Source organism: Petromyzon marinus, chromosome 42 (genome assembly GCF_048934315.1).
Source record: "Petromyzon marinus isolate PM22_M1 ecotype Great Lakes invasive population chromosome 42, UKy_Petmar_22M1.pri1.0, whole genome shotgun sequence".
NCBI lineage: Eukaryota > Metazoa > Chordata > Hyperoartia > Petromyzontiformes > Petromyzontidae > Petromyzon > Petromyzon marinus.
Genome location: NC_133708.1, coordinates 4,395,764 through 4,422,944, shown reverse-complemented (window position 1 = coordinate 4,422,944; position 27,181 = coordinate 4,395,764). Strand labels below are relative to the sequence as shown.

The window sequence follows — 27,181 nt, the reverse complement described above, 5'->3', positions numbered from 1 at the left end:
TCCTCCAGATGTCTGTCTCTCGACATAAAACATATAAAAATATATTTTAAAAAAACAAATGCAACGACCTCACGGTCTTCTGGGGTTGCATAACTTCAGCATCGGCAGTGTCAGACTTGCTAGAATCAATGCTGCTCAATTGCTAGCCAGATCTCTTTTGGATAGTCCACAGGCTGATGGTTACAAAATATTTGTGAAGATTATGCAAACTGATTCACATCAATGCACAAGAGAAGTTTGGTGAATAATAAAATGTATATTTTAATTCAATCACCTTCAGTAGGTGTCTCTGACGAGCAATGATAACAAAAATACATATGTATGTTGAATTTCTATCCCACCGTACGTTGCCAAACGTGCGAATCGGAGGTGCATATACATACATACAGGACATACAAAAACAATGACCCCATGAAACGTTTTTAGAACTGCTCTTCAGATCACGTCATCTAAAAGAAAAAAAACAGTGTTGTGGAAAGCGTGTGTTTTTATACTTTTGGTTTGCTCCTTTGACTATTGGTTCTGGAGATTTAGGCTACAAAGTAACACGCACGGCATCAGTGGCATTAACAGTGCGGTGTGTGTGGCGATAACATTAGGGCTCGGTGTGTTAAGAAAGGCATGAGATCAGTGCCTTGCACTGACGTTTTGGAAAGGCAAATGTTTTTCCATCCAAACAGGTGCAGGGCAGTGGTTTTGCTTAGTCCCCGGGTTCGTTTGGGGTGCCACGGTGGTGAGATGTTATCTCCCTCGCCTGGTATGCAGCAAGTCGTGGGTTCGATCTCGATCCTGACACCTGCTGCTGTATATTTGGAGTGTGCGTGTCTCTCTCTCTCTCTCTGGTCGCGTGGATTTTTCTCCGGGTCCTTCGGGTTTTCCCTCCCCACCATCCCTACCGCCTCCCCTCCATCCTTGCCCCCTCCCCTCCCTACCTACCCCCTCCCCTCCATCTCTAACCCCTCCCATCCATCCCTACCCCCTCCCCTCCATCCCTGCCCATTCCCCTCCATCCCTGCCCCCTCCCCCACTTTCCGCCCACCACTCCTCCCACCCCTCCCAGGTACAATTACATCACCATGAACCAATAAGCACGAGGGAACCCTTCCTTATATTTCGCGCCGACAAAAAGTCGTGACTCACGACCCCCCATATAAGACGCCTGGCTATTTAAAGAGCCTTAACAAGCAGCTGATAACGTGATCCCGAGCGGCTGCTCTTCTTAGCTTGAGTTGCCCCGTCGTGTTTTGCAGGTGCAGTAGGAAGGAAGGCGTGCGGAGGACAACATGGCCAAGACTCGGACAATCTACCTGCAGCTGGACAAGGTCCTGGAGGAGGTCTTCGTCCTGGGCACTGAGCTGGTCATGGACATTTACCAGTGAGTGACGCATGGCGCTGTGTGTGTGTACCAGTGAGTGATACATGATGCTGTGTGTGTGTACCAGTGAGTGATACATGGAGCTGTGTGTGTGTACCAGTGAGTGACGCATGGAGCTGTGTGTCTACCAGTGAGTGACACATGGAGCTGTGTGTGTTACTAGTGAGTGATGCATGGAGCTTTGTGTGTGTACCAGTGAGTGATGTATGGAGCTGTGTGTGTGTACCAGTGAGTGATACATGGAGCTGTGTGTGTCACCAGTGAGTGCCGCATGGAGCTGTGTGTGTAAGTGATATATTTGAGCTGTGTGTTGAGCAGTCGTAAAGTGGTCGAACAGAGCCGGTATACACCTATAACACTGTTTTGTTGTCGTTCCCGCGCACCTCCGATTAGCGCGGTTGGCTACGTACGGTGCGAAAGAAAGTTCAACATACATATAACTGTTCCCACTCCGATGCTACGATGTTTCCGCAGAGGGAAAACTGATAGTTAACGGTGGGAGGGATGTTGTGTGACAAAGTGGTCTCATGCCGGAACTTTTTACATTTAAATTTTGACCTCTGATGTCATAAAGACATGAGTGGGCACGTCACCACACCCGGCCTTCAAGGGGAGTGTAGCTGATCAGGTATTTTCATCATGACTGCCTCCCCTAGTGGCCACCGATCCCGATAATTATGCTGGAGGTCGTGGGTTCAATCACGACTCTGACGCCTGCCGTATATTTGGAGTTCGCGTGCCTCTCTATAGAGATTTTAACTACCTCGCCTGGTATACAGGAGGTCATGGGTTCAATCCCGACTCTGACGCCTGCTGTATATTGCGTGTTTGCGTGTCTTTCTCAATAGAGATGTTAACTTCCTCGCCTGGTATACAGGAGTTCGTGGGTTCAATCCCGACCCTGACGCCTGCTGTAAATTTGGAGTTGGCATGTTCTCTGTTTCCGTGGTCGTGTGGATTTTTCTCCGGGTTCTCCAGTTTTTCCCTCCACATTTAGAAACATGCGTTTTAGAGTATTTGGCTGCTATAAATGTACACGTTGATAAGCCACTTCGTTTAGATATCAATTGTGGCCAGGTCGTTACTGAAAACGAGTTCCATATCTCAGTGGGCCTTACCTGGTTAAATAAATGTAAAAAAACGTGTCATTTTTCTCCATATGTTTACACTACATATACCAACGCCCCACATTGTCTTCATTGTTTGCCCGTCTACAGGGCGAGCAATAATAAGCGTACGCCAAGGACCGTAGTGGGATGGTAGTTGTAACAACGGCGGTGTAGCTATCGAGTGTGCAGGCATTGCCACTGCACCCGGGGGCCCACGGGCCGGAGGCACTCAGGTGCCAGCTATGAAGAGTGGTTTGCAGTTGGACAGCGTCCCCCATCGCAGTAATCTTTATCTCAACCACTATCACCGTATGTACAAATATATAATGTACAACTATATATTATAATAGCTATACGGGCAGTCCTCGGCTTACGAGCCTAATTCGTTCCTAAGACCGGTTCGTAAGTCGAACGGTTCGTAGGTAGGAACACAATAACGGATTATTTAAATGCCCATGCGGTCGGTGTTATGAAGTCTGTTACGGTTTAGCAAAACAGGAAAGCATCGTTAAACTCAATTAAGAAGAAACATTGTACATTTGCACGTAACACTGTAAAATAATACTGTGTAGTAAATCTTCATATATATAAAAGGCACAGTTGTGAATACGTGTGTCTGTTCAAAATGTTTAGCGTACTTCCCGACGTGCAACAAAATGGAAATTTGCCATGTGGGGACTTTCCAGGCTGTACACCATGCAAATATTATACAAAACACAATTTTTTTTGGGGGGGGGGTGCTCAATAATGCATATATGTTTCGCACGGCAAGTGAGCTGTGACGTCAAATCTGTCACGTGATGCGCGCATGTTGAAGCGTAACGCATTGTAGTGTAGTGGTTAGCGCGCCACGCTATGAACCCGGCTACCCGAGTTCGATTCCCGCTCACGGCCACCACCGGTGACGATTATTTTAACCGGTCCTGGGCCTCCCCTAGGTCTACTCAGCCTCAAACGAGTAACTGGTGTGGTGTTTGAACATATCTCACTCTTCTAGTCTCTCCACTGCTAGCCTGCCTGTCACGCTTTGCTCTCTCTGCTGCTGGCCTACCACTACACACTCTGATAGCTTCCCACCATACACTCCGCTAGCCTCTCCACTGCTAGCCATTTACTATACACTCGGATAGCTTCTCCACTGCTAGTATCTCACTATATCTTCTGCTAGCTTCTCTACTGCTAACCTTCCACTATATACTCTGCTAGCTTATCCACCGCTAACTATACGCTCTGCTAGCTTCTCTACTGCTAGCTAGACTCTCTGCTAGCTTCTCTTGTCTTTCCTCTTCTCTTCACTCCGACCAACTCAACTCTTTCTCCCACGCTCCCGTGTATATAAATCCCTCCTCATTAACTCCTCGTGAATTAAGCAGGCGACCTGCAGTCGCCTAACGCCCGTGGCTTTCCTCGTTATCGTCTCAATCTCCCGGTCTGCCCGGCGTCTTTTCCCTGCCTGCATTTGCAGCCGGCCAAATCACTGCCATGCATCTTAAAGAGCCGCCTCCTTTCCGTTGCTCCCTCTCACCACCGCACCTGGCCGCCCCGATGTGACCTCTCAGTGTCTGTAACCCGCACACCGCTTGCAAACCCCACCCCAACCAATACACAAGTGACACCTCTCCCATAGTCCCACTTCTCCCGGTAGTGCTTGTTGTCTGACCGCTGAAGTAACTGAACTGTGGCTCATTTGAAGGCCAATTTCGACAAATTATTATCGAGGTTCCCTAACCCCCATTTCCTATGCGTACGTAACATTGTCAGTAGACCCCCCATACATAAGTGTACGCATTTGGGTTAACCACCCCCTCCCCCCTCCATGCGTACGTACTAAATGGATGGCCCCCAGCGCAGCAGAGCACTAACCGCTACACTACCAGTCCAAACAAACAAAGTTCCCCCGTATAGCCGGTAAGAGACTGTAGGGGCAAGTGCTGTTAGCGAGCACCTATGAAGGCCAGAACGGTACACGAGGGGGTGGGTGGCCAGCACCACGCCCGACTGCCTTTGTCTCCCCAGTGGCGATGTTTACACATCGCACCGGGTACTCATTTGAGGCTGAGTCGACCTAGGGGAGGCCCAGGACCAGTTCAGATCATCGTCACTGGTGTTGGCCGTGAGCGGGAATCAAACTCGGGTCACCGGGTTCGTTGCGCAGCGTAGCGCTAACCACTACACTACCGCTCCACACTCACTTTCACACACACGTCCACACTCACTCACTTTCACACACACACACGCAAACGCTGACTGCCATCGTGGGTCCAACTCATCACCTCGCGGACGATCGCAACTCTGAACAGCATGTTTCCGCGGTTCAGTTTGCAATTGCGAGTTCACGTTTTAAGTCAAAGCTATTTTGAAAATATATTTCATGGAAGCTGGTTTGTAAGGACGCGGTGTTTGTAAGTCGGACCTTCGTAATTAGTCTTCACCAATAGTAGCTAGTTGTAATTACTGGCGAAACGTCGTACTCAGATTGTAAATGTTGTGGCTTGGCTCTCTAAAACGTCGGTGTGCTGTACCAGTGACGAATTGGTGACGTTCTATACTATTTGGTTCTATTCGGTAAAGTCACGTAGGTAAAAAAAAGAAACAACAAAAATCACGACGTTTTGGCCACAACACAAGTGGCCTTCATAAAGTGAAGGGACCGTGCTATCACGAAGACAGCGTTGGAATAAAGAAAGTCAAGCCAGGTTGCGTCCTTTAAGCTGTGTGGGATGAAACCAAACGCTTTGACAAAGGAATTAGCATAAACTGCTGATAGAACACTTAAAGTGCTGGTAGAACACTTAACACGGGGGGGGGGGGGGAGGGGAATTTGACAATGCAAACGTTGTCTTGAAGGGAAATAAGCTGCTGTGAAAGTTTGGTATATCACTACTTGGATAAATATACTATACCATTGAAATTAGTTTAATGTTTGGTATGATTTAGAACATCTTTCCAATGATTGCTTAATTTGAAACCATCTTCTCGGTTGAAATTGTGTCTGTGTTTGTAAATTTGAATTGCCTCGTGTACAAATCTCTGATGATAACCTGTGGGTTTGCAAAGGACCTGGGTATTGGAGAACACCATATCGTGATCACCCACAGCGTTGTAACAGTGGTCAGCCACGGCAGAAGAATTCGTTCTGCCGTGTTTCAAATCTGTTTTGTGCTCGCGAATTCGGTCAGAGACATGTCGCTTTGTCTCCCCGATATAGCAATCACCACAGGTGCAGCTCAATTTGTAAACCCCGGGGTACTGTAAGTCCGGAATGACATCCTTCACGGATGGGATCAGGTCACGGATTTTGTGTACTGTATTGAACCGGACTAGGGTCTTGTGTTTGTTTAGAATTTTGGAGGTCTTTTTAGTAACGCCTGGTATATATGGTAGTGTGATGGTTTTGACCAGAGATAAAGGCAACGCTACTGTTATTATGGATAAAGATTCATACAACAACAAAATCCAGAATCCGCTCAACGATGGAAGTTACTCAAAAATAAAAAATGACCCCACTAATAGCCTAGCGATAAAAACCAACAAGATCATCACAAGTTCGACCTCCCTAATCGACCCAACTAAACGTCCCTCCCTAAAACCTTCTGCTGCAAGACCCCCTAGATTCTATGGTCTTCCCAAGATTCATAAAGAAGGCACCCCACTTCGACCCATCGTATCCACGATCAACTCTCCTACCTATAAACTAGCCCGTTTTCTGTCAGATACCTTGCTGCCTTTCACTGGCAAGACCGCCTCAGCAGTACTTAACTCAGCCCAATTGGTCTCTATGGTCAAAGACGTTGTACTGTCCCCTGACGATATCCTTGTCAGCTTCGATGTGGTCTCTTTGTTCACCAAGGTCCCAGTACCTGATACCATTGAAATAATTGAAAATTTGGTCCAACATGGACTAGACCCCGACACACCTGCACTGGTTAGGCACTGCCTCAACAATACCTACTTTACTTGGAATGGCTCCTTCTACAAACAAAATGAGGGTACCCCCATGGGATCCCCCTTATCACCAGTGATAGCCAATATTTTGATGGAGAAATTTGAATCAGACGCCATCCAGACTTCCACCCTCAGACCTTCCCTGTGGAAGAGATATGTGGATGACACTTTCGTCATTTGGCCACATGGCCTCCCAGCTCTGAACCTTTTCCTACACCACATCAATTCCAGACATCCCGCCATCAAATTCACCATGGAAGTGGAGAAAGATGGCAAGCTACCGTTCTTAGATGTTCTGTTTGAGAGGAGACCTGATGGCTCATTGGGGCATTCTGTCTACAGGAAACCCACCCACACAAATTCCTACTTAAAACCTGATTCCCACCACCACCCAGCCCAAAATAATTCTCTCATCAAAATTTTATACCATAGGGCTCATTGCATTTCGGACCAACACCACCTGACCAGTGAATTAAAACATGTACACCTGGCCCTCAAAAGGAATGGTTACTCTGACCGTACCATCCGCCAAGCTGTCTCTCCCTCCATACAGATACAACCACTTGATACTCCGGTCAAAACCATCACACTTCCATATATATCAGGCGTTACTAAAAAGATTTCCAAAATTCTAAACAAACACAAGATCCAGGTCCAGTTCAATACAGTACACAAAATTCGTGATCTGATCCCATCCGTGAAGGATGTCATTCCTGATTTACAGTACCCCGGGGTTTACAAATTGAGTTGTACCTGCGGTGATTGCTACATCGGTGAGACAAAGCGACATGTCTCTGACCGAATTCGCGAGCACAAATCAGATTTGAAACACGGCAAAACGAATTCTTCTGCCGTGGCTGATCACTGTTACAACGCTGTGGGGGATCACGATATAATTTTCTCCGATACCAAGGTTCCTTGCAAACCCACGGGCTTTTATCAGAGATTTGTTCATGAAGCAATTCAGATCTACAAACACAGACACAATTTCAACCGAGAGGATGGTTTCAAATTAAGCAACCATTGGAAAGATGTTCTAAATCGAACTAAACATTAAACTAATTTCAATGGTACAGTATATTTTTCGAGTAGTGGTACCCCAAACTTTCGCAGCTCTTATAAATTCCCATTTTTACACCATCAATAGGTAAACTCCCCCTCCCCCCTTTCCCCCTCCCCCCCGCGCCAAACTGCAAGTCCACCGGCACTTACACCACCTCTTTCCTAAAATCCGCAAATCAAATGCTATTTTTTATGCTAATTTCTTTGTCAGAACACCTTGTTTGCTCGCACACAGGTCCGATGTCTGAGCGTGGTTGTGTTTCGCTAAATTCTCGTGTTTGATGAGTACTAGGTGCCTCGGTGAATGAATATACTCTAACTTTAACATAGCTATTTCTGTGACCAGTTACAAGCTAATCACTCAGCTATTTCAATGCTAAATTCGATGCTAATTCCTTTGTCAAGGGGTACCTCTGCGGATGTGTATACTTTAACTTAGCTATTTCAATGAGCCATTTCAATGCTAAATATATGCTAATTCCTTTGTCAAGGCGCTTGGTCTTCTTTATCTTCTCACACAGCTTAAAGGTCGTGATCTAAGCGTGGCTTCTTCCACTCCCTTCACCTGATGAAGGCCGCTTGTGTTGTGGCCGAAACGTCGTGATTTTTTTGTTATTTTATTTTCACCTACGTGACTTTACCCAATAGAACCAAAGAGTATGGATCCTAGCAGTCACGAAAGCTTTAAATCTAGAATATCAAATGGTTGTTTATAAACAAACACAAGATCCTGGTCCGGTTCAACACAGTACACGTAATCCGTGACCTGATCCCATCCGTGAAGGATGTCATTCTGGACTTACAGTACCCCGGGCTTTACAAATTTAGCTGCACCTGTGGTGATTGCTATATCAGGGAGACGAAGCGACATGTCTCTGACCGAATTCGCGAGCACAAATCAGATTTGAAACACGGCAGAACGAATTCTTCTGCCGTGGCTGACCACTGTTACAACGCTGTGGGTGATCACGATATAGTGTTCTCCGATACCCAGGTCCTTTACAAACCCACAGGTTATCATCAGAGATTTGTACACGAGGAAATTCAGATTTACAAACACAGACACAATTTCAACCGAGAAGATGGTTTCAAATTAAGCAATCATTGGAAAGATGTTCTAAATCATACCAAACATTAAACTAATTTCAATGGTACAGTATATTTATCCCAGTAGTGATATACCAAACTTTCACAGCAGGTTATTTCCCTTCAAGACAACGTTTGCATTGTGAAATTCCCCTCCCCACCCCCCCCCCCCCCCCCCGTGTTAAGTGTTCTCTCAGCACTTTAAGTGTTCTATCAGCACTTTATGCTAATTCCTTTGTCAAAGCGTTTGGTTTCCTCCCACACAGCTTAAAGGACGCGACCTGGCTTGACTTGCTTTATTCCAACGTTGTCTTCGTGACAGCACGGTTCCTTCACCTGATGAAGGCCACTTGTGTTGTGGCCGAAACGTCGTGATTTTTGTTGTTTTATTTTTTTTACCTACGTGGCTTTACCGAATAAAACCAAAGAGTATGGATCCTTGCAGTCACGAAAGCTTCAAATCTAGAATTGGCCACGTTCTATTTACGTGACAACCCTTACTAGTTGGCTGTGTTGGGTGGTCGCGGGTTTTAATGACACAACATTTATATTTTTACGCGATCTAACCCCAAAAAAACTATTATGGATGATATTGGTCGCAAAAGCCTACTACGTGTTAAATAATTGCTATAATAAGCGGCGCTATATAAATCTAGATACCTTAAGATCAGACATTCCGTTCACCAGCTGCCGTACCAACCACGCTACACCACGAAATAATCACTAAAATAAACACTATTTAAAACGCAGCACATATTTCACAAATCGGACTCAAAGTCCGATCGAGAGCTCAAGAGACGCGAGTCGCGAGTGTGTGGTTATGGGTAGGTGCCCTGGACATACGTGCGATGGACTTCTTTCGCACCGTACGTAGCCAGCCGCGTTAATCGGATGTGCGTTGGATACATCCTTCCTCCTGAGCACTAATCTGGAGATGTGTTGTTGAGAACTATGGCAGTGGAGTTCACCTTCACAGCACTCTTTGCTTGGGCAGGAGCTCATTTTGGGGACTGGTGACGCAGTGGTTTGTTTCACCGCATAAATGAAACCGCTTATCTGAGTTTGATTCCCAGCGACAGCTAACGTCAGTGGTGAGTAATCATAACTCTACCGGTCCTGGTTCCCGCCCTTCTTTTTTAAATTAACCTGCACTCACAAGTGTGGCAAGATGTGGTCAAACAATCACCATGATTGACAGGGCCTGGGGCGGGCCCTTATTTGGTAGTGACTTAATTTAACGAGTTGTAGCAGAAGTCTCTCTCGCGGGAAAGCAGAGGTGATAGATGTGCACAACATAATAGAAAATGTGGGTGGGTGGGGGGGAGTTAGTGGGTGGGAGGGGGGGAGTTATTGGGTGGGTGGGTTTGGATGCATGGATTTTGGTGGGTTTGGGTGAGTGGATGGGTGGGTTTGGGTGGGTGTGGAGTCTTTTGGCGCTTGAACATGTAGAGGTGTGTGAAAGGAATGTTCGGTGACCACCCTGAGGGGGTCTTCCGACGGGGGAGAGTGGGAGAGTGTATATATGGATGGGGGTGGGGGCAAGAGGGGGCAGGGAGGAAGTAATCAGCATTCTCGGGGGGAGATCAGGTGTATCGTGGAAGGTGGGTGAGAAAGGAACGCGCCCTATAAACCATACTAACATCCACGTGGCTTTGCGTTTTGGGATGACAACCTCTCCTCTATTCTGGGACCTTCTTATCTCAACTGGTGGCGGTGGGGGGTTCCCCCTCTCCCTTGGCCGCTCCCCGTCTCCCACCCTCCCAGGGCCTCTCCACCTTTCCTCTCATTTAAAAATGTTTGACGCGATTCTTGCTGTCCCTAAAAAACAAAGGCCCGCCGCAGAACGTTGGGGGCGACAAAAAAAAAACAACCGCTTCGCAAATATTATGCCCACGCGTCCCGGTCAACGAGGGGGGCAGGGGGACACTTTACTCTAATTTTAAACTTCGGCGGTCAGAGGGGGGATACCCTGACCTTATATACCGTTTCATTGCCTTGTAGGACAATGTGTTCATTGCCCGCGTGAGCTAGCAGGGTGTAACGCCTTTGCCCCCATGGGAGATGGTGGCTGGCGGGGGGTCATGGTCTTTCCAGTTTTACAAGGATGGTTTTCCTGGGCAATGATGGTGAACGCTTGGAGTAGGGCGTGCTGGTGTTTTGAAAGGGTTACTCGGTTTCAAGCCCCCCCCCCCCCCACAGGGCAGTTTCAATCGATGGAGAGAGGTTGTTGCCACATTTGTCAAATGTCACCTTCTGGTATAAATTTGGGATGCCCGGGCATGACCAAAACCGCGCGTAAGTGGGTTTGTATTGTGCCTGGGGTACATGCTAGACAGTCAGGAGGGGTTTGCTGTGAATTTTGCCCTTTCTTTTGTCATGTATGTGCCATGCATGAATTTTAACTGTAAGAGTTTTGAGCGGTATTGATCTTGGGCCGGATTCTCGGGGCTTTCCAGATTTAGGACAATTTCAGCAGTGTGATGTCGGGGAATAGAAGGTTTCTTCTGTTCCATAGTTTCAGAATTGCTGATCTGGTCCCAGCACCTTCCTTGCCTAGCAAACGGTAAGCCTCCGATAATCTATATGTGGGCCTTGGCTCTTCCAGACAGTCTATGATAGGGCGGTGGCGGGGGGGGGGGGCGTCTAGGTTTCTGTCAGGGGCTTTGTTTTGGCGTCCCTGATCTAATACAGTAGTCCCTCGGTTAACGGTGACATCGGTTAACGTTTTTTTTTAATCGGTTGACATTTCGTCTCCCATAGGACCCCCGTGGTTTTGACTGATGTTAACATTTTGATTAACGGTAACGTTTACGTTATGCACGCGGGGCGCCAAATTCGGCTAATCCGAGCGCTCGTAAGTGGGCAGAGCTTACCTCAGCCAATCAGCGACGCCCATTTATGAGCTTTTAGACCTCGACTGGCTTTGTTTACATGACGTTTTCTGTTTTGGCGTGGAAACGTCTCTCTTGCAGACTTATTTTTCAACTTATAAGTGAATTAAATGCACAGTTATTTCGATTGCCAGTAATTTTCATGGAACGGATGAAACAGTTAGCCAAGGGAGTACTGTACTATTATCTTAAGATATCTATTGTTTGCTTATGTAGCCAGTAAAGGCTTATACTATGGGATTTGCACATAATTGTGCACTCAGAGGTGTTTTGCAGCTGTTAGGATGTTTACATTCACAGCCAAATCAGTGACTGATAACCAAGGAATGTAAATGTGATCGTAAAAATGATTTATGGAAGATACGGGTAACATTCGGTGAGGTATCGCGTTTAAAGTAGGTCTTACCTTTATACCTCCACTGGCACCTGCCATCTCCTCGCCATAGCTGCTGCTGCTTGAGACCGTCATCACCTCTCAACTTAACTACTGCAACTCTCTTCTCGTTGTACGTACACATGTATGTCGAGCTTCTTTCACACCACATGAAAGCCAAACCGTGCTAATCGGAGGCGTATGACGTCGCTAAATCTACAAACTCCATCAAACTTAATGCACAACACCCTGTAAACAATGCGACATCACCCCCAATTCGGATCGATTCCTGGCATCACACTCGATACCTCTAAGATACTCCGTGGACTTTCCTACCTCGCCCCTCTCTCTTAGCCCACTTTACTCCCCCTCGAGTGCTCTCTGCTCCAGAAACGAGGGCTTTCTGTCCGAACCCCTAAATAAACTTTCATGGAATGGGAGGGCACTCGTTTACTCTGCTGCTGCCCCCCCGCCTCCCCGTGGCAGCCTTCACGTGGTCCACCCTGTTGAGCGAGAAATCACAACGAGTGCCATCAACAAGGCGACCGAATATCGATGATCATCGATCTCCTTGTCTCCAGAGCAACAACACGAGCCTCCATGATTTGGAATTATTTTATTTTTCCCATCCAAACCGCCGTCACCGCTGCCCGGATTTGTCAGGGCTAGAGGCCTTCCTCATTTGCCGAAACGAATATCTCTCTCTCCCAAAAAAGTGTGTTCATTTGACCATCTACCGTAAGATCATTTGTGACCTGAGGAATTTAACCCCTCTGCCTGCCAACATTTTTTTTATCTCCCCCACCCCCCCCCCCCCCAAAAAAAAGCTCTGTACATGTACATGTCGTCCCCATACTTGTACAACACCTTGAGCCATGGTCACATTTATACGCTTTGTTAATCCAAGTAGAATTTTGTTGTACTGTTGAAACAACGCTGCAAGTCGCTTAAATCCCCCCCCACCAACCCCCCCACCTCTGTCCACTCAACAGCATAAATGGGTGCAACACCGTCTGTCAGCAGGTCACGTGTGGTGGGGTAAGGGGCCGTCCATGAATGACGTCACGCACTTGGGGGGGGGGTCAGACATTTGTGACGATGTGTGACGAGGGGGGGGGGGTTGAGAAATGTGACGTTACATCAAAATGCGCAACTTTAAATAAATATAGAATTGTTATAAGAACACTACTTGTTATAACAACACTCCTACAACATCAGAGTGCAGCACAACATTAAATACGCACTACAATGTCAATAGTTTAAAGAGATTTGAAGCATGTTTTATTTTCAAAATGGAAATATGGTTTGGGGGGGGGCAGAGCTTTGTGACGTCATATTTGAGGGAGGGGTCTGACTTTTTGTGACGCCGTGTGATGAGGGGGGGGGGTTAAAAATCATCCAAAATTATGGACGGCCCCTAAAGTGTGGGTACTCCCGTGCTCTTCCAAGATGTCTGCCCATCGTGGAAGAGAAGCCCACGTGCCCTCGAGTGGAGAGGTCCTGTCGTCAGCAGCGGTCAGAATCAGAAACTTTATTATCCTGGAGGAATCCGATGAGCTAAAAACCATTCTTTTTTCACAGATATCCAGGAGAAATCAAATGCAGTGTGAGTAAAGCGAATGCAGGGCAGCATCAACTTTGCACGAACGCAATTCGTATATACCCAGGGCTCGGCAACTTTTCAAAAAAGAAGAGACATTTTTGTTTTGTCTTTGACCAATATAGTTCGAGAGCCGTTCGCACTCTGAGCTCCTTGTTACACACAAACACAGCAGCAGGTATACAGGCAGATGACAACCACATTGTGACTTAACCAAAATAGGTGATGGAATAAACTGCGTCTATTTAGTTTTTGTCCCCCTTAATGATACTTTAACAATACAGTTTGACTTTTGTACATTTCGCCATCGTCTAGATATTCTAAAGTGACCCATTCCCTGCCATACTTAATCAATTATCTTTACGTTCAATTACGTTTGAGGCCTACTGTCTATTTTACGGCCGCCCGCAAGGGGGAAGCCAAAGAGCCACCACATGCGACTCCGGAGCCACAGGTTGCCAACCCCCCCTGGTATAACCCATGGCGCTTGGCCATCTGAAATGATTCCAATCGTCCGCACATCCCCAGTGATTTGTACACACTGTAGATGTAGCAACTCGCAGAGAACATTCTGGTTCAGAAGTGCCCATAAATGGCCGCACCACAGATTTGTTTGGGTTGTCGGTGGGCACTTCTGAACCGGAATTTTCTTTGTCGCCAGCAGCGGTCAGAATTGGAATCTTTATTATGCTGGAGGAATCCGATGAGCTATAAAGCTATTTTTTCACAGATGTTCAGGAGAAAGTACATGGTTATGCGAGGAAATTTAAATGCAGGGCAGCACCAACTTTGCATAAATGCATTTCCTATAACCCATGGCGTTTGGCCATCTGCTCTTATTCCAATCATTCGCATATCCCCAACGAATTGTACATGCTGTAGATGTAGCGACTCACAGAGAACATTCTGGTTCAGAAGTGACCACCAACATCTGGCGCGGTTTACAACCGAACAATTTGTGGCTCGTTTCATCATCTTGTCTCTCTCGTGCGCGTGTGCAACAGTGAGGAAGGGGTCGGCAATGAAGTGCCCTTGGCTAAAGGTTCAGAACCCAGTGGTCACCACATGAGAGACACAACTCAATAACTGTGCAAGTTTACCCGTGCCTATGGTTTGGTGCCCAGGGCTCCTTCTCCAGATGCGATTGCTTTGCCCTACAGCTACGCAGAGTGGTGCTATTTCCCGAGGCCCATTCATTGCTATGTTCTATGTTTATGTACTGTATGTTGAACTTCTTTAGCGGCGTACCTAGCCTACCGTGCTAATCGGAGGTGCGGGGGAAGGACGACCCACTGCACATGCAGCATTGATTAATATGGACTGGGACTTGGGGTGGGGGGGGGGTACTTTGGTGTCTGATTCACGCTGCTGTCACAGAAGCGGTGCCAAAAACAAAAAAAAAGGTCACACGTTGCAATGGGGAGATGGGGGGTAAGCAGTTTGCAAGCATAACAAATTAACCGATCGAATGCGAGCCCGAGCCTTAAACCATAACCAACTAGGCAGTCAACCACAAGTACTAACCTTAGGTGCACACAACCTATGCATACATACACATATATACAAAGACAAATATGCCCTCTGTAGCCTTTACCAGATTGTTGAGGGGAAAGTGCTGTTGGTAACCACCTCACGAAGACCATCATGGCACACTAGAGTTAACTATTAATTTTTATTTTATTTTACCAGATCAGACCCACTGAGCTGCATAGCTCTTTTTCAGAAGCGACCTGACCACAAATAATAGATCAACAAAGTATCAATCACGTGGAAATGTATCATAGTCAAATACTCTAAACGCATGTTTCTAAATGCAGCTCAGAGTTATGTTGACTTAACAATGGTTGGTGGCTGTCACACAAACCTGCTTTGCATGTGTCTGAACTAATAATTATCAATTATAATTGAGATAAAGTGGCCACCCAAACGGCTGCATTAAATGTGCTAAGACATCTTATATAGAGTGTACATACTGCCAAAAATGAGTTTCACAAGTCCCGTGGAGAAGGCAGTGGTGGCAGATCAGCTCACATGCTGGCGCAGGAGGGACTGTGGCAATGCAGTGCCACGATGGGACGATGAGGCCATCATCCAGCAGTGGATAGATAATGTCTGACGATGCAATCCGAGAGATAAATTAAACGCAACTTGCCATGTTGTTGCAACTGATCCAGTACGGGCTATTTTGAGTGTAAACGACAACCCGTGTGTAGGACATTTAATTTCTGAAAATTCTGACAGACTACGTGTATTCAAAACAGTACAGGGGATGTTTTTTTGTGAGAACTCTTGCTTATACGGGCGCCACAGTGGCGAGATGTTAACTTCCTCGCCTAGTATACGGGAGGTCGTGGGTTCAATCCCGACCCTGACGCCTGCTGCATATTTCGAGTTTGTGGTGTCTCTCTCCCCGTGGTCGTGTGGTTTTTTATCAGGGCCCTCCGATATCTGGCTGCTATAAATATCCACGTGACGATAAGCCACTTCATTGAGCTATCATTTCTGACCAGGTCGCTTATAGAAAAGAGCTATATATAGCTCAGTGGGGGGCCTTACTTGGTAAAATAAAACAAGTGTTTAGTTCAGTATCATATTATGGCAATGCAGCAGATTTTGTTTAGGATTTTACCATTCAAACTAATGCCAAGGAGTAACGCGTTTGGGATGCTGTACATTCAAATTGCCCTACCCCCCCCCCCTTGCCCATTCCTAGTGTGGCACCACCGGGGGCAAAGAGCTTCTCTTTGAGTGCCAGCGTGGACGTCACGTGCTGGGTGAGCACGCCGTTCAGGTCGGCGGCCAACGACGCACGCGGCCGCGTGGCCGTGGGGACCCAGGTGCACGCTCAGGTGCTCACGCCCAGCCAGGAGGTTGGTGACAAGAAGGTGAGAACGTTACGCTGCGTGTGCATGCGTGCATGTGCGCGTTTGTGTGCGTGCACATTATGGGGGCACGGCTGGTGCATTTGCCTGTCATCTCAGTCGGTCAACTCATGGCACCTGGGTCTGTCCAGCGACCCTTCGACATTTCACGTGGCCTCAAAGTGCACTTGGCCTGGCACAGGTGCCGTGATGACGTCACCACCACTTAGTGGTGAATGGTGGTTGTTGTGTGTGGGTGTGCATTCTCAATTCGTGGGGGGCAGTGGCGCAGTAGTTAACGCACCACGCTACGAACCCGGCGACCTGAGTTCGATTCTCGCTCACGGCCAACACCAGTGACGATTAATGATCTCAACCGGTCCTGGACCTCCCCGAGGCCGACTCAGCCTCAAATGATTACCTGGTGCAGTGTATAAAAACATTGCCACTGGGGAGACAAAGGCGGCCAAGCGTGGTGTTACCACCTACCCCATCTTTGCCTTGCCGACCTTCATAGGTGCTCGTCAATAGCACTTGCCCCAATAGTCTGTTAAAGGCTATATGGGGAATCTTTGTCTAAATTCGTCCACCACCACCCTTTATAACCATTAATACTGATTCATCTGCCACTACAGTGAGGGCACTTAATCACTACCACGAGCAACAACACCACCACTGTATCTGCCACTGGATCCATTTACTCTCCACCGTGACCGACATTGATATCCCTGCCACACCACTCTCATCCGTCCAAGTGCACAGGACCATTAGCACCAACACTCCTACCACCGGCCACTGCCGCAATCATCACGATTGCATTCACGGGATATGCCCAGGCAAAATGAGTATTCAGAAGAGGGATGGATGCTATTTATTCAACATATCAGAAATATAATGGAATAATTAGATGTGATGGCAATAGAACAGGTGTTAAGATGTTCAAACACCAAATAGATACCTATTTCAAGGAATCAAGTCTGCATTAACCACACATACTTGCAAACAAACATGCTCTGATAATATATACATTGTCTTTGAAACAGAGTGGCCTACACCAGAGATAAGGATTTTGTATCACGTTAATTCAGGTCTCAACTACCCCCCCCCCCCCCACACCGCGCGTGGTACTCATCCTCTTTGGGTTTTGATTGCAGATGTCCGTGACCTTTTACGGAGAAAAGGCTGACGTTGCCCTGGCCAAAGCTCGAGTTTACCTGACGGCCATTGGTGAGATGTGGTCGCTGAGTGTCGTCACTTCTGAGTTGTGTCCTTGTGCGAGTGACAACGAGCGTGATACTTTATCTTAAATCAAAATTCAGGACCTACGGAACGCGAAAATGATTCAATAACAATAACACCCAACACCAACCATGATATGAGCCCCTATCTAATATGTGGAATTCTAAACCCAAAGCCTAAAACATTATTCTTGACATGCAAGCCAACTAACATGAGCTCCTCATCTTAATAACTAATAAAGTAGAGTCATACAGTGGTGTTTCTTTCCATTCAATCCCGGATTCACTCTAATAGTCACCCAGAGCTTTTCGGCGATATCGGGTAATGACAGAACTGTGACGTCACTTCCTGTGATGTCACACCGTGATGAAATGGCGACGGGGGGGGGGGGGGGGGCATTGAGCGTGTAGTATCTAGAGCGGTGTTATCCAATTACCTTAGCAATCGATTATTCTAGCAATTTCTGTGCCATTTGGATAAGACAAAAATAGTTTATGTTAAAATAATCATTCTCACGTCTGTTTTCCACACGTTGATACTGAACAGAAGGTAATGGGTGGGGCGTGGTGACTCAAGCAAAGTCGGCCATGTCACGCTGGCCATGGCTTGTGGGGATGGTTTTCTCCCTTAAGGATGGGGGAACAGTCACCATTTTAAATGGGCCTGAGTAATCAAGTACCAAAAAATAATCGTTGGTTACAATTTTTCGTCAATAAATTGACTTAATCGGCTGCCCGTTCCAGCTCAAACAATAGCATACAATGAACTGCCTCATATACGCTACTTTATTTGCCATTATTCCTGCTATCTCTGCTTTGGAGCCAATTTGCAATTCATCTGGTTGTCCAAAGATCCCTTATTCCTGTATTTTAATTAACTTTTGGTTAAGTGGAAGAATGTGAACAACAGCTGTGTAACTCAAACAGGTGTCTTTCTTTTGAAACATTGGTTTTCTTGATGAGGAGATGCACGCGAAGGTTTTGAAGCATTGAATCTTTTCAAGCTCACCTCTCTTCTGTTACCTGTTCTCTTCTTCATCCCGCCCCTCGCCCCTCCACTTCTTCCCATTCCTACCCCCACACGTCCGTGATACCTACGTTCTCCTCTTTTGTGGTCACTCATTCCTCAACTCTTGCACGCCCCTGCCATCTCAATCATGATATTCTGTCTCTCAGTTGTAAGCTCTGTCAAGCGCCTTGAGTGAAGGTGCTCTCTATAAATGTAAAATTAGATGAGGTGTGATTGACATCATGCAATGTTCACAAAGCACTCATGTGTCTGTCCACAGCAGTTAATTAGGCGTCTGATCATGGTTGAAGGTGGTTTAAACAAATCGTGAACTTCAGAGATTGTACTCAATTTATGAATGCACCTACGTCACTAGTTGTGGAATATAAAGTAAATAAACCATGGTCTGTTTCAACGCGTAAAATACCAACACAATATGCTCTGTCAGTCTGAGAGCTTTTTGTGTTTTAAACTGAAACTAAACTTTTTATGTTATTTTACCAGGAAAGGCCCATTGTGCTATATTGCTTTTTTCAGAAATGACCTGGTCACACATGGTAGCTCAACGAAGTGGCTTACCATCACGTGGAAATGTAAAGCAGCCAAAATACTCTAGACGTGTGACGTTGATTCTAAATGTGGAGGGAAAAACCGGAGGACCCGGAGAAAATTCCATGGAACCACAGGGAGAACACGCACATTCAAAATATATAGCAGGCATCAGGGTCGGGGTCAAACCCACGACCTCCTGTATACCAGGCGAGTTGGTTAAGCCAGTAAGAACTAAAGAGGCTTCAACTTTTAGTGCCACTTAAAGTTAATAATTGTTCCTGCAACGTTGCAGTGCTTAGTAAGTAGTGCTTTTGTAATTCAGATGCACTGTGTGACCGTCATAGTATAATTAGCATAGGAATAATGTAGTTTACAATATTTTTAAAATATCAAATAAAACACATCATTACTTTAAGGACATTTGACTGAAGTTCATTGTTTACATCAAAAAGGTGTGGTCAATGCGTAACAATTCAATATAGTTTGGGACGGACATGGACATAATTATTCCCTTATATTTAATAGAGAGGAAAAGAGGAACAGAGGAAGTTCGTTGACCTGGACTCGAAAGTGAGATATTTAAGCTTTGGCCATGCGATGGTGACGATGCTGTTGTTGTTGTTCGATTACAGGCCTCTCCCTGGATGTGGACTCTGATCGAGATGGCATCGTAGAGCAAAACCACCCTAACAAGGTAAAGCGCCTGGCAAGGAGTGTGTGCGCTTAACCTTCGAGTCATCGTCGTTGATCCTGAGCCCCCTGTATTTTTCTTCTCCCCACGTACCTCCACCCTGTCTCACACCTCCTCCCTCTTGTCTGCGCATCTCCTTCATCGCCGCTCCCTCTGCCTGGCTGCTGCAGAGCACACTCATCCATTGTCCTCTGTAGCCTCCTCAACCACCTTTCGCCTTCCCCAGATGGGGAGAATGACGATGATCCGAAATGCCTCTGCCGCCAGGACTCTGCACACAGAAAGAGACCAACGTTACCCTTCATACTCCGATCCCTTCACTGGCACACCCTCTGTCCTGAATAAACGTAAAGAGATCACCCCCCTCCCCACCCCCCTTCCCCTCCTATCCCCTCCTCGTCCCTATCTTTCCCCTATTACCCTCTTCCCCTCCCCGTATAAAAATTAATGTCCCCCCCCCTCCCCCCGCTGGCGTTCCCCACCTGTGTGGGGTAGTGTGCCCAGTTTTTTCCGCACTTCGCTAGTCCCCTGTCGCGCCGAAAACTCGGGGCTGCTGTTTGCAGAATTTCTGTTCTACCCCCCCCCCCCCCCCCAACTGCATTTTGGTGATCGGCGCTTTGTATGGGGCTCGCGTTAATCTGTTTTTTTGTTGCATTGGGTGCAATTGTGAACGATCGCCATATCAGACATTAGTACATCTATAATGCAGGTTTTTTACAGTTACAATAAAGATATGAATGTCGTTAAAGCCGCCACCACCACGAACCCAAAAAACACCTGTATTATGGATGATGTTGGTCGTGAAAGCCTACATGTTAAACATTAGTACATCTAATCGCCATTATCATTGGTTCACTACAGCTCAAAGATTCAGTCCCTACAAGGCGTGTGGTGACATTAGAAAATTTCCCATGTGTCTGTGCTCGGCATTTGAAGGCCTGAAGACCGGAATTGGTGACTTTGCCGACAATGTGTTAATCAGGGAGGCAGTTCCAGATCCGGACAGCAGAGTGAGGAAGAAGGGAGCTTCTGTCCAGAGAGCATGCTCTGGCAACTCGGGGGGGGGGGGGGGGGCAAGGGCTTGGCAGGGTTGTTAACATTATGAGACCTCCTTTGCCAGAAACGAGATATAGGAATAGGTTTTACCCTTTTAACTGGCACAAAAACTGACACCTTTATTCAAGGCATCATGTTTGCAATGACCACAACACAAGCAGTCAAAATGCAAACAAAAAAGACAACTCTGATAATAATATGCACTGTCCTTGAATTTGATTGGTCCACACCCGAGACAGCTTTTCTTAGAGCCTAGTCTCCATTGGTGTTGGACCAGAAGACGCCAAAAGGCGTACAACTCAAAAACAGCGCCCTACCAGAGTATTGAGGGCTCGGGGTGAGCATTAACATTATGAGACCTCCTTTGCCAGAAACAAGATATAGGAATAGGTTTTACCCTTTTAACTGGCACAAACACTGACACCTTTATTCAAGGCATCATGTTTGCAATGACCACAACACAAGCAGTCAAAATGCAAACAAAAAAGACAACTCTGATAATAATATGCACTGTCCTTGAATTTGATTGGTCCACACCCGAGACAGCTTTTCTTAGAGCCTAGTCTCCATTGATGTTGGACCAGAAGACGCCAAAAGGCGTACAACTCAAAAACAGCGCACTATCAGAGTATTGAGGGCTCGGGGTGAGCATTAACATTATTAGACCTCCTTTGCCAGAAACAAGATATAGGAATAGGTTTTACCCTTTTAACTGGCACAAAAACTGACACCTTTATTCAGTTAAAAGGGTAAAACCTATTCCTATAGGGTTGTTAACAATATAAAAAAATAGAGGTCACCCTCTGTTTCTCTGCAAGGGCTCACTCCTGCCTACTCCCTTCTCGTTTCATCTCACCCTGTCCACTCCCTCTCACATGCTCGTGGTTTTCTGTCAAAGCCCAGCTAGGTGGATGGCCGCACACGATCCTCTGCTGCCTCCGTCATCGGTGGCGAGATGCTAACTCCTTTGCCTGGTATACAGAAGGTCGTGGGTTCGATCCCGACCCTGACGCCTGCTGTATATTTGGAGTTTGCGTCTTTCTCACTCTTCCAGTGGTCGTCTGGATTTTTCTCCGGGTGCTCTGCTTTCTCCCTCCACATTTATAATCGACTTGTGTTTGGAGTATTTCGCTGCTATAAATTTCCACATGATAAGCCACTGCGTTGAGCTACCATTTGTGGCCAGGTTGCATCTGAAAAATAAGTAAATACCTCGGTAAGTTTGACCTGGTAAGATAAAAAAAATTGACTTATTGATATGTTTTTTACTTTACACTCCTATCGTGTTTCCTATTGTTTGTTAGCTCATCGGATTCCTCCAGTATAAATACACCTTATTTGTATAGTTTTATAATTCATAGGTCATTTACGAGTAATTTTAATTGGTAAGTTTGGACCGTGACGCCGGCACACGTGGCCCACTCCTTTTCGAATCACGTCACGGGATCTCGAATGTTCACCACTGTGAAGCAGACGGCCCATTGTGTCTCTGGTTGATACACCCCGCGGCGTCATCCAGGGTGGCCCCTGGGCTCGAACCGTGCGCATCTGCAACAAGCGGCAAACGCGCGAGTGCTCGGCCCGCGTCGTCATCCCCAGAGCGTGGCCGCGGTCTTCGCTCACCGGAGGGTGGCGGTGTCGGGGGGGTGTTGTAGAAGCTTCGACGGTTGTCGCTCTGTGCCCGTGGCGCTGGGCGGTGGTGCAGTAGCGGTTTTGCGCTATGCCTCGCAACGATCCCGGCGACACGGATTTTATTCTTGCTCACGGCCACCAATGCCGGTGACAATTATCTGAACCGATCCTGGGCCTCCCCTAGGTCGACTCAGCCTCAAATGGGTACCTGGTGTGGCGTGTAGTAAACATTGCCACTGGGGGCAACAAAGGCAGCCGGGGTGTGGTGCTGGCCATCCACCCCCTTGTGTGCCGTTACAGTCTTCATAGGTGCTACTCGGGAAAAGTACTTGCCCCAACAATCTGTTTAAGGCTATATGGGGGATCTCTATCTCTGTGGTCCTGAGCGGTAGTGTAATGGTTAGAGCGCTGTTCTTTCAACCCACTGTGACTGCCACCAACACCAGTCTGAACTGGTCCTGGACCTCCCCAAGGTCGACTCGGCTTCAAAAAAGTACCCGGTGCAGCGCGTAAACATCACCACTGGGCAAGACAAATGCGGCTGGAGCATGATGCTGGCCACCCACCTCCTCATGTGTCGTGCCGGCCCTTCACAGGTGCTGTACGCAACAGCACTTGCCTTGACAGTATTGTTAAGGCTACATGGGGGGGATCTTTGTCTTTTTCTCTGTGGCGCGTGAAGGCGACGTGGAAGTGGGGACCCAACGGGCATGGCGCCATTCTTCTGGTGAACTGCGACAAGGAGAGGGACTCCACCCCAAAACCCGACAACGAGGACCGCTACCTACAGGGGGCAGCAGGTGCGCGGTCGCCACTCCATGAACTAAAAATTGATAAACTAAACGAATTTTTATTTTAACAAGCAAGGCCCCACTGAGCTGTATATAGCTTCTTTTTCAGAAGCGACCTGGCATTCACAAATGACGGCTCGACGAAGGTGGCTTGTCATCACGTGGACATTTACAGCAGCCAAATACTCTAAACGCGTGACGTTGATTTGAAATGTTTGAGGGAAAAACCGGAGGATCCGGAAAAAAATCCACAGGCGACCACGGGGAGAGAGAGAGACATGCAAACTCCAATCTCCACCTCACGCCGCTTCGCTTTCTCCGTGCTCCTCATTGACGACCTGCTGAGCGTTTTTATTCTTTAATAATACAAATGCACAAAAAATGTGTGACGTGTGACATGCGTAAACGCCCTCTAGATCAGTGGTTCTCAACCTTCGATTGGCTACTTCTGTGACCCCCTTGTTGAATTTTGTTTCATACGAGCACAAGCTCCTTGCTCGACTAAACATGGTTCTGAGAAATAAATGTATGAATAATGGACATCAATATTTGAACCAGTTGTCCATTTCGTGAGGTATCCTAACTAGGTAGTAACTGCAAGTGCATAAAAGAAAATTAATTGGACGCTGTGCAACGTGCGAGGTAATTTGTTCGCGCTCGCTGGTTATCTTGGAAACCCACATTGTTTACGATCGGTGAGTTTAGAAAGGTTTTTCATAACGTTTTGGGTTACCATATGGATATAAATTTCATCTTGGTTATTTTATATTGGCAGACTCATCTAAGATTATTTACTCAATGACTCTCATTGATAAATCACCTCAGGTACCCCCTGGGACATTGCCACCTGTACCCAGTGCGGGATTATCCGAGGAGCATGTCTAGCTACACATGTAGTAGCTACACATGTAGTAGCTACACATGTAGTAGCTACACATGTAGTATCTGTATCAGTGGCTATTACAGTAGCTACTACACGTGCAGTAGCTACTACACGTGCGGTAGCTACTACACGTGCGGTAGCTACTACACGTGCGGTAGCTACTACACGTGCGGTAGCTACTACACGTGCGGTAGCTACTACACGTGCGGTAGCTACTACACGTGCAGTAGCTACTACAAGTGCAGTAGCTACTACACGTGCAGTAGCTACTACACGTGCAGTAGCTACACGTGCAGTAGCTACACGTGCAGTAGCTACACGTGCAGTAGCTACACGTGCATTAGCTACGGGCCCAGCACTTTCAAGGGCCCCGCGCTAAATGCTTTGAAGCTATCAATTCCGGTTCAGTGATTCTCTATTATTATAGTACTATACCGACTTCAACTTTTATGAATGACTGGGTGTTTAAAGGTTAGCGATTTGTCGTATTATCTGGCTGTAAAAGCAAACTAAAAAATACAATGACGTTACTATGCAAGTAAAAAAATTGTGTTTTCATATTTAGGGCCCCTTTATAACATATGCTACAGGCCCCGCACTAGCTTAATCTGGCACTGCTTGTACCCCCGAGTACCCCCCAGTATGAGAACCACTGCTTTAGAAGGGCTCCCCCTAGAGGGGCGAGAGGCCTTGGGTGTCGACGAAGCGTCGCGGGAGCCATGTTGCGGTGCCCACAAAAGTGGAGGGAAACTGGGAGGAGGGAAGACCAGGAACGAGGTTGGGTAGATGCAGTGGAGAAAGAGAGGAATGAGAAGAGGGAATGAGATCGAGTGAAGCTGCGATGCTGGCTTCAGAAAGAGCTGACGGGTTATGATCACCGTGTTATTAATGAGCTGACGGGTGATGATCGCTGTGTCACTAATGAGTTGACGGGTGATGATCACCGTGTCACTGAGCTGACGGGTGATAATCACTGTGTCACTAATGAGCTGATGGGTGATGATCGCTATGCCGCCGCATGTGACCATCCCCCGACAGACCTGCAGGACATGTCGCCCATGCTGGTTCGTACCCGAGGTCCCGCCAAGCTGCCGCCCGGCTACAGCCTCCAGCTGCACAGCCTCGAGTCGCAGCACGCCGGCGTCTTCTACGTACCTGGTGAGAGGCCCATCGACCCAACGGAGCACTGCGCCACAGTGGCTAAGAGATGTTAACTACTTCATCTGGTATACAGGATACAGGAGGTCGTGGGCTCAAGCCCAACCCTGACGCCTGTCTATAATCACTTTGCACGGTGGCTAGGATATGTTAACAACCTCGCTGGGTATACAGGAGTTCGTGGGTAAGATCCCGACCCTGACTTCTCTATATTTGGAGTTTGCATGTCTCTCTTCCCGTGGCTGCGTCGATTTTTCTCCGGGTCCTCCGGTTTTTTTTCCCTCTGCATTTAGCATCAAGGTGTATTTAAAGAGAGATACGGTCCGCAAGTTCATTCCTTACGACTCACGACTTCACTTCATACATTCTGTAGCTGCGTTGCTATCTCCTGGTTACCTGGCATCTCAAGCCTATGGTAGCTGGTATCCTGAGGCAGTCCTCAATCCAAATACAAGAAATCCTCACTAAGCGCGAGTTCTGGATTTGCAAGTTTCACATATTCGCGAGTTTCTAAATGTATCCATTTTTCCCTCTTCGCGACCCGCCGGACTCCAGTATTCGCGAGTGTGCGTAGTGCCTACAAACCATCGACACTAGGGAGGTGAGCACAGAATGTTACTACATTTGAAACTGTCTGCAAAGATCAGGTATGCCCCCTCGGCTGCCCACATAGTCCTCACGTCTTGCAGTAATCCCGCTCTAAACTCACTCTTGTGGATTTTTTTACTTCATATACGTACTTATACCAAATCTTTAAACGATTCGACTGTCCGGTCCATTAAAAAGAACGCGAATGCAATCAGGGAGAGTGTTGCGGCTTGCGCTCCCCAGTTCTGAACTGATAACAGCTGTGCTGCGTTGTTATCAAACCCCTGCATCTCCCGAGGAGATCACCACCACCACCTCTATCATTGTCAAATCATCATCATTATCAAAGGAAATTTTAAAAAACGTCGTACTTCTGAATGTTATTTATTTATTGTAGTCATAGTTATTAAACACTTACCATTTCCTCCCTATGTTCACTCATTCCAGGAACTTCACCCCGCTTTTCCCCCACTGGAACAAAGGTTTTTCTGCATTTGCGAGCATTTTCAACAACGTAATCCTCGCAGATAGAAAGGGTTTTACTGCACTCTCCAGTCTGAATCCTACTCTTGATTCTGAGATCGGACAACCATCACAAGCTTGTAAACGTGATGGAGGACATGTCAAGTGAAGGACACTCGCTGGTTGACACGTTGTCGTTGCCTCGGTGGTGTTGAGATCTGAGCAAGGTGATAGGCACGGAGAGCCATTCGCTGGGGCCGGGAAAGTCGAGCTACTTGTTCGAGTACCCGGGTCGTGGCGGAGAGGTTAACCTCTTCGTGGAGGGGCTAAGCTTCCCGGACGGCGACTTCAACGGATTCGTTCACTTCCACCTCAGCCTCCTGCAGAGCATCCTGCCGGTGAGTGGGCATCAGAACCAGCAGCAGCAGCAACCGAGCAGCAACTATCCCCGTGCATCCATCTTTCTTGTCGAGGAGCATAAACCATCGCGCAGACTTCGGTCATCCTCGCAGCAGTCGGCTTTTTGGCTGGCCATCGAACGTTGCGATTTATTTTTTATCCAGGTGTCTGGACACATCTTGACATCAGTGATCCATCTATGGGAAGTGAAGTGGGATAGGCTATTCTGGCAAATGGCGCATGATGCTGGATGTAATTACCAGTGAAACATCGTAATCAAATTGTAAATGTTGTGGATTTACTCTCCAACACACCGGTGGGCTGAAGTTGGAACTAATTGGCGTTTGTTTACATGACACATCCCTTACCAATTGGCTGTGTCGGGTGGTGGAGGGTTACAACACATTTATTGTTACGCGA

At 47.1% G+C, this 27,181-nt stretch overlaps 1 protein-coding gene across 1 annotated transcript in view; it reads left to right on the top strand.

Annotated features, from left to right (window-relative positions):
* The first annotated feature begins 1,283 nt into the window (after nt 1–1,283).
* Nucleotides 1,284–27,181, top strand: part of LOC116951157 (protein-arginine deiminase type-2-like) — a 48,467-nt gene continuing 22,569 nt past the window's right edge. The window contains exons 1-7 of the mRNA XM_076073626.1: nt 1,284–1,375; nt 16,155–16,326; nt 17,457–17,529; nt 19,734–19,795; nt 23,163–23,322; nt 24,980–25,363; nt 26,579–26,760. Of these exons, the coding sequence (XP_075929741.1) occupies nt 1,284–1,375; nt 16,155–16,326; nt 17,457–17,529; nt 19,734–19,795; nt 23,163–23,322; nt 24,980–25,363; nt 26,579–26,760 (1,125 nt within the window). The remainder of the gene's footprint in view (nt 1,376–16,154; nt 16,327–17,456; nt 17,530–19,733; nt 19,796–23,162; nt 23,323–24,979; nt 25,364–26,578; nt 26,761–27,181) is intronic.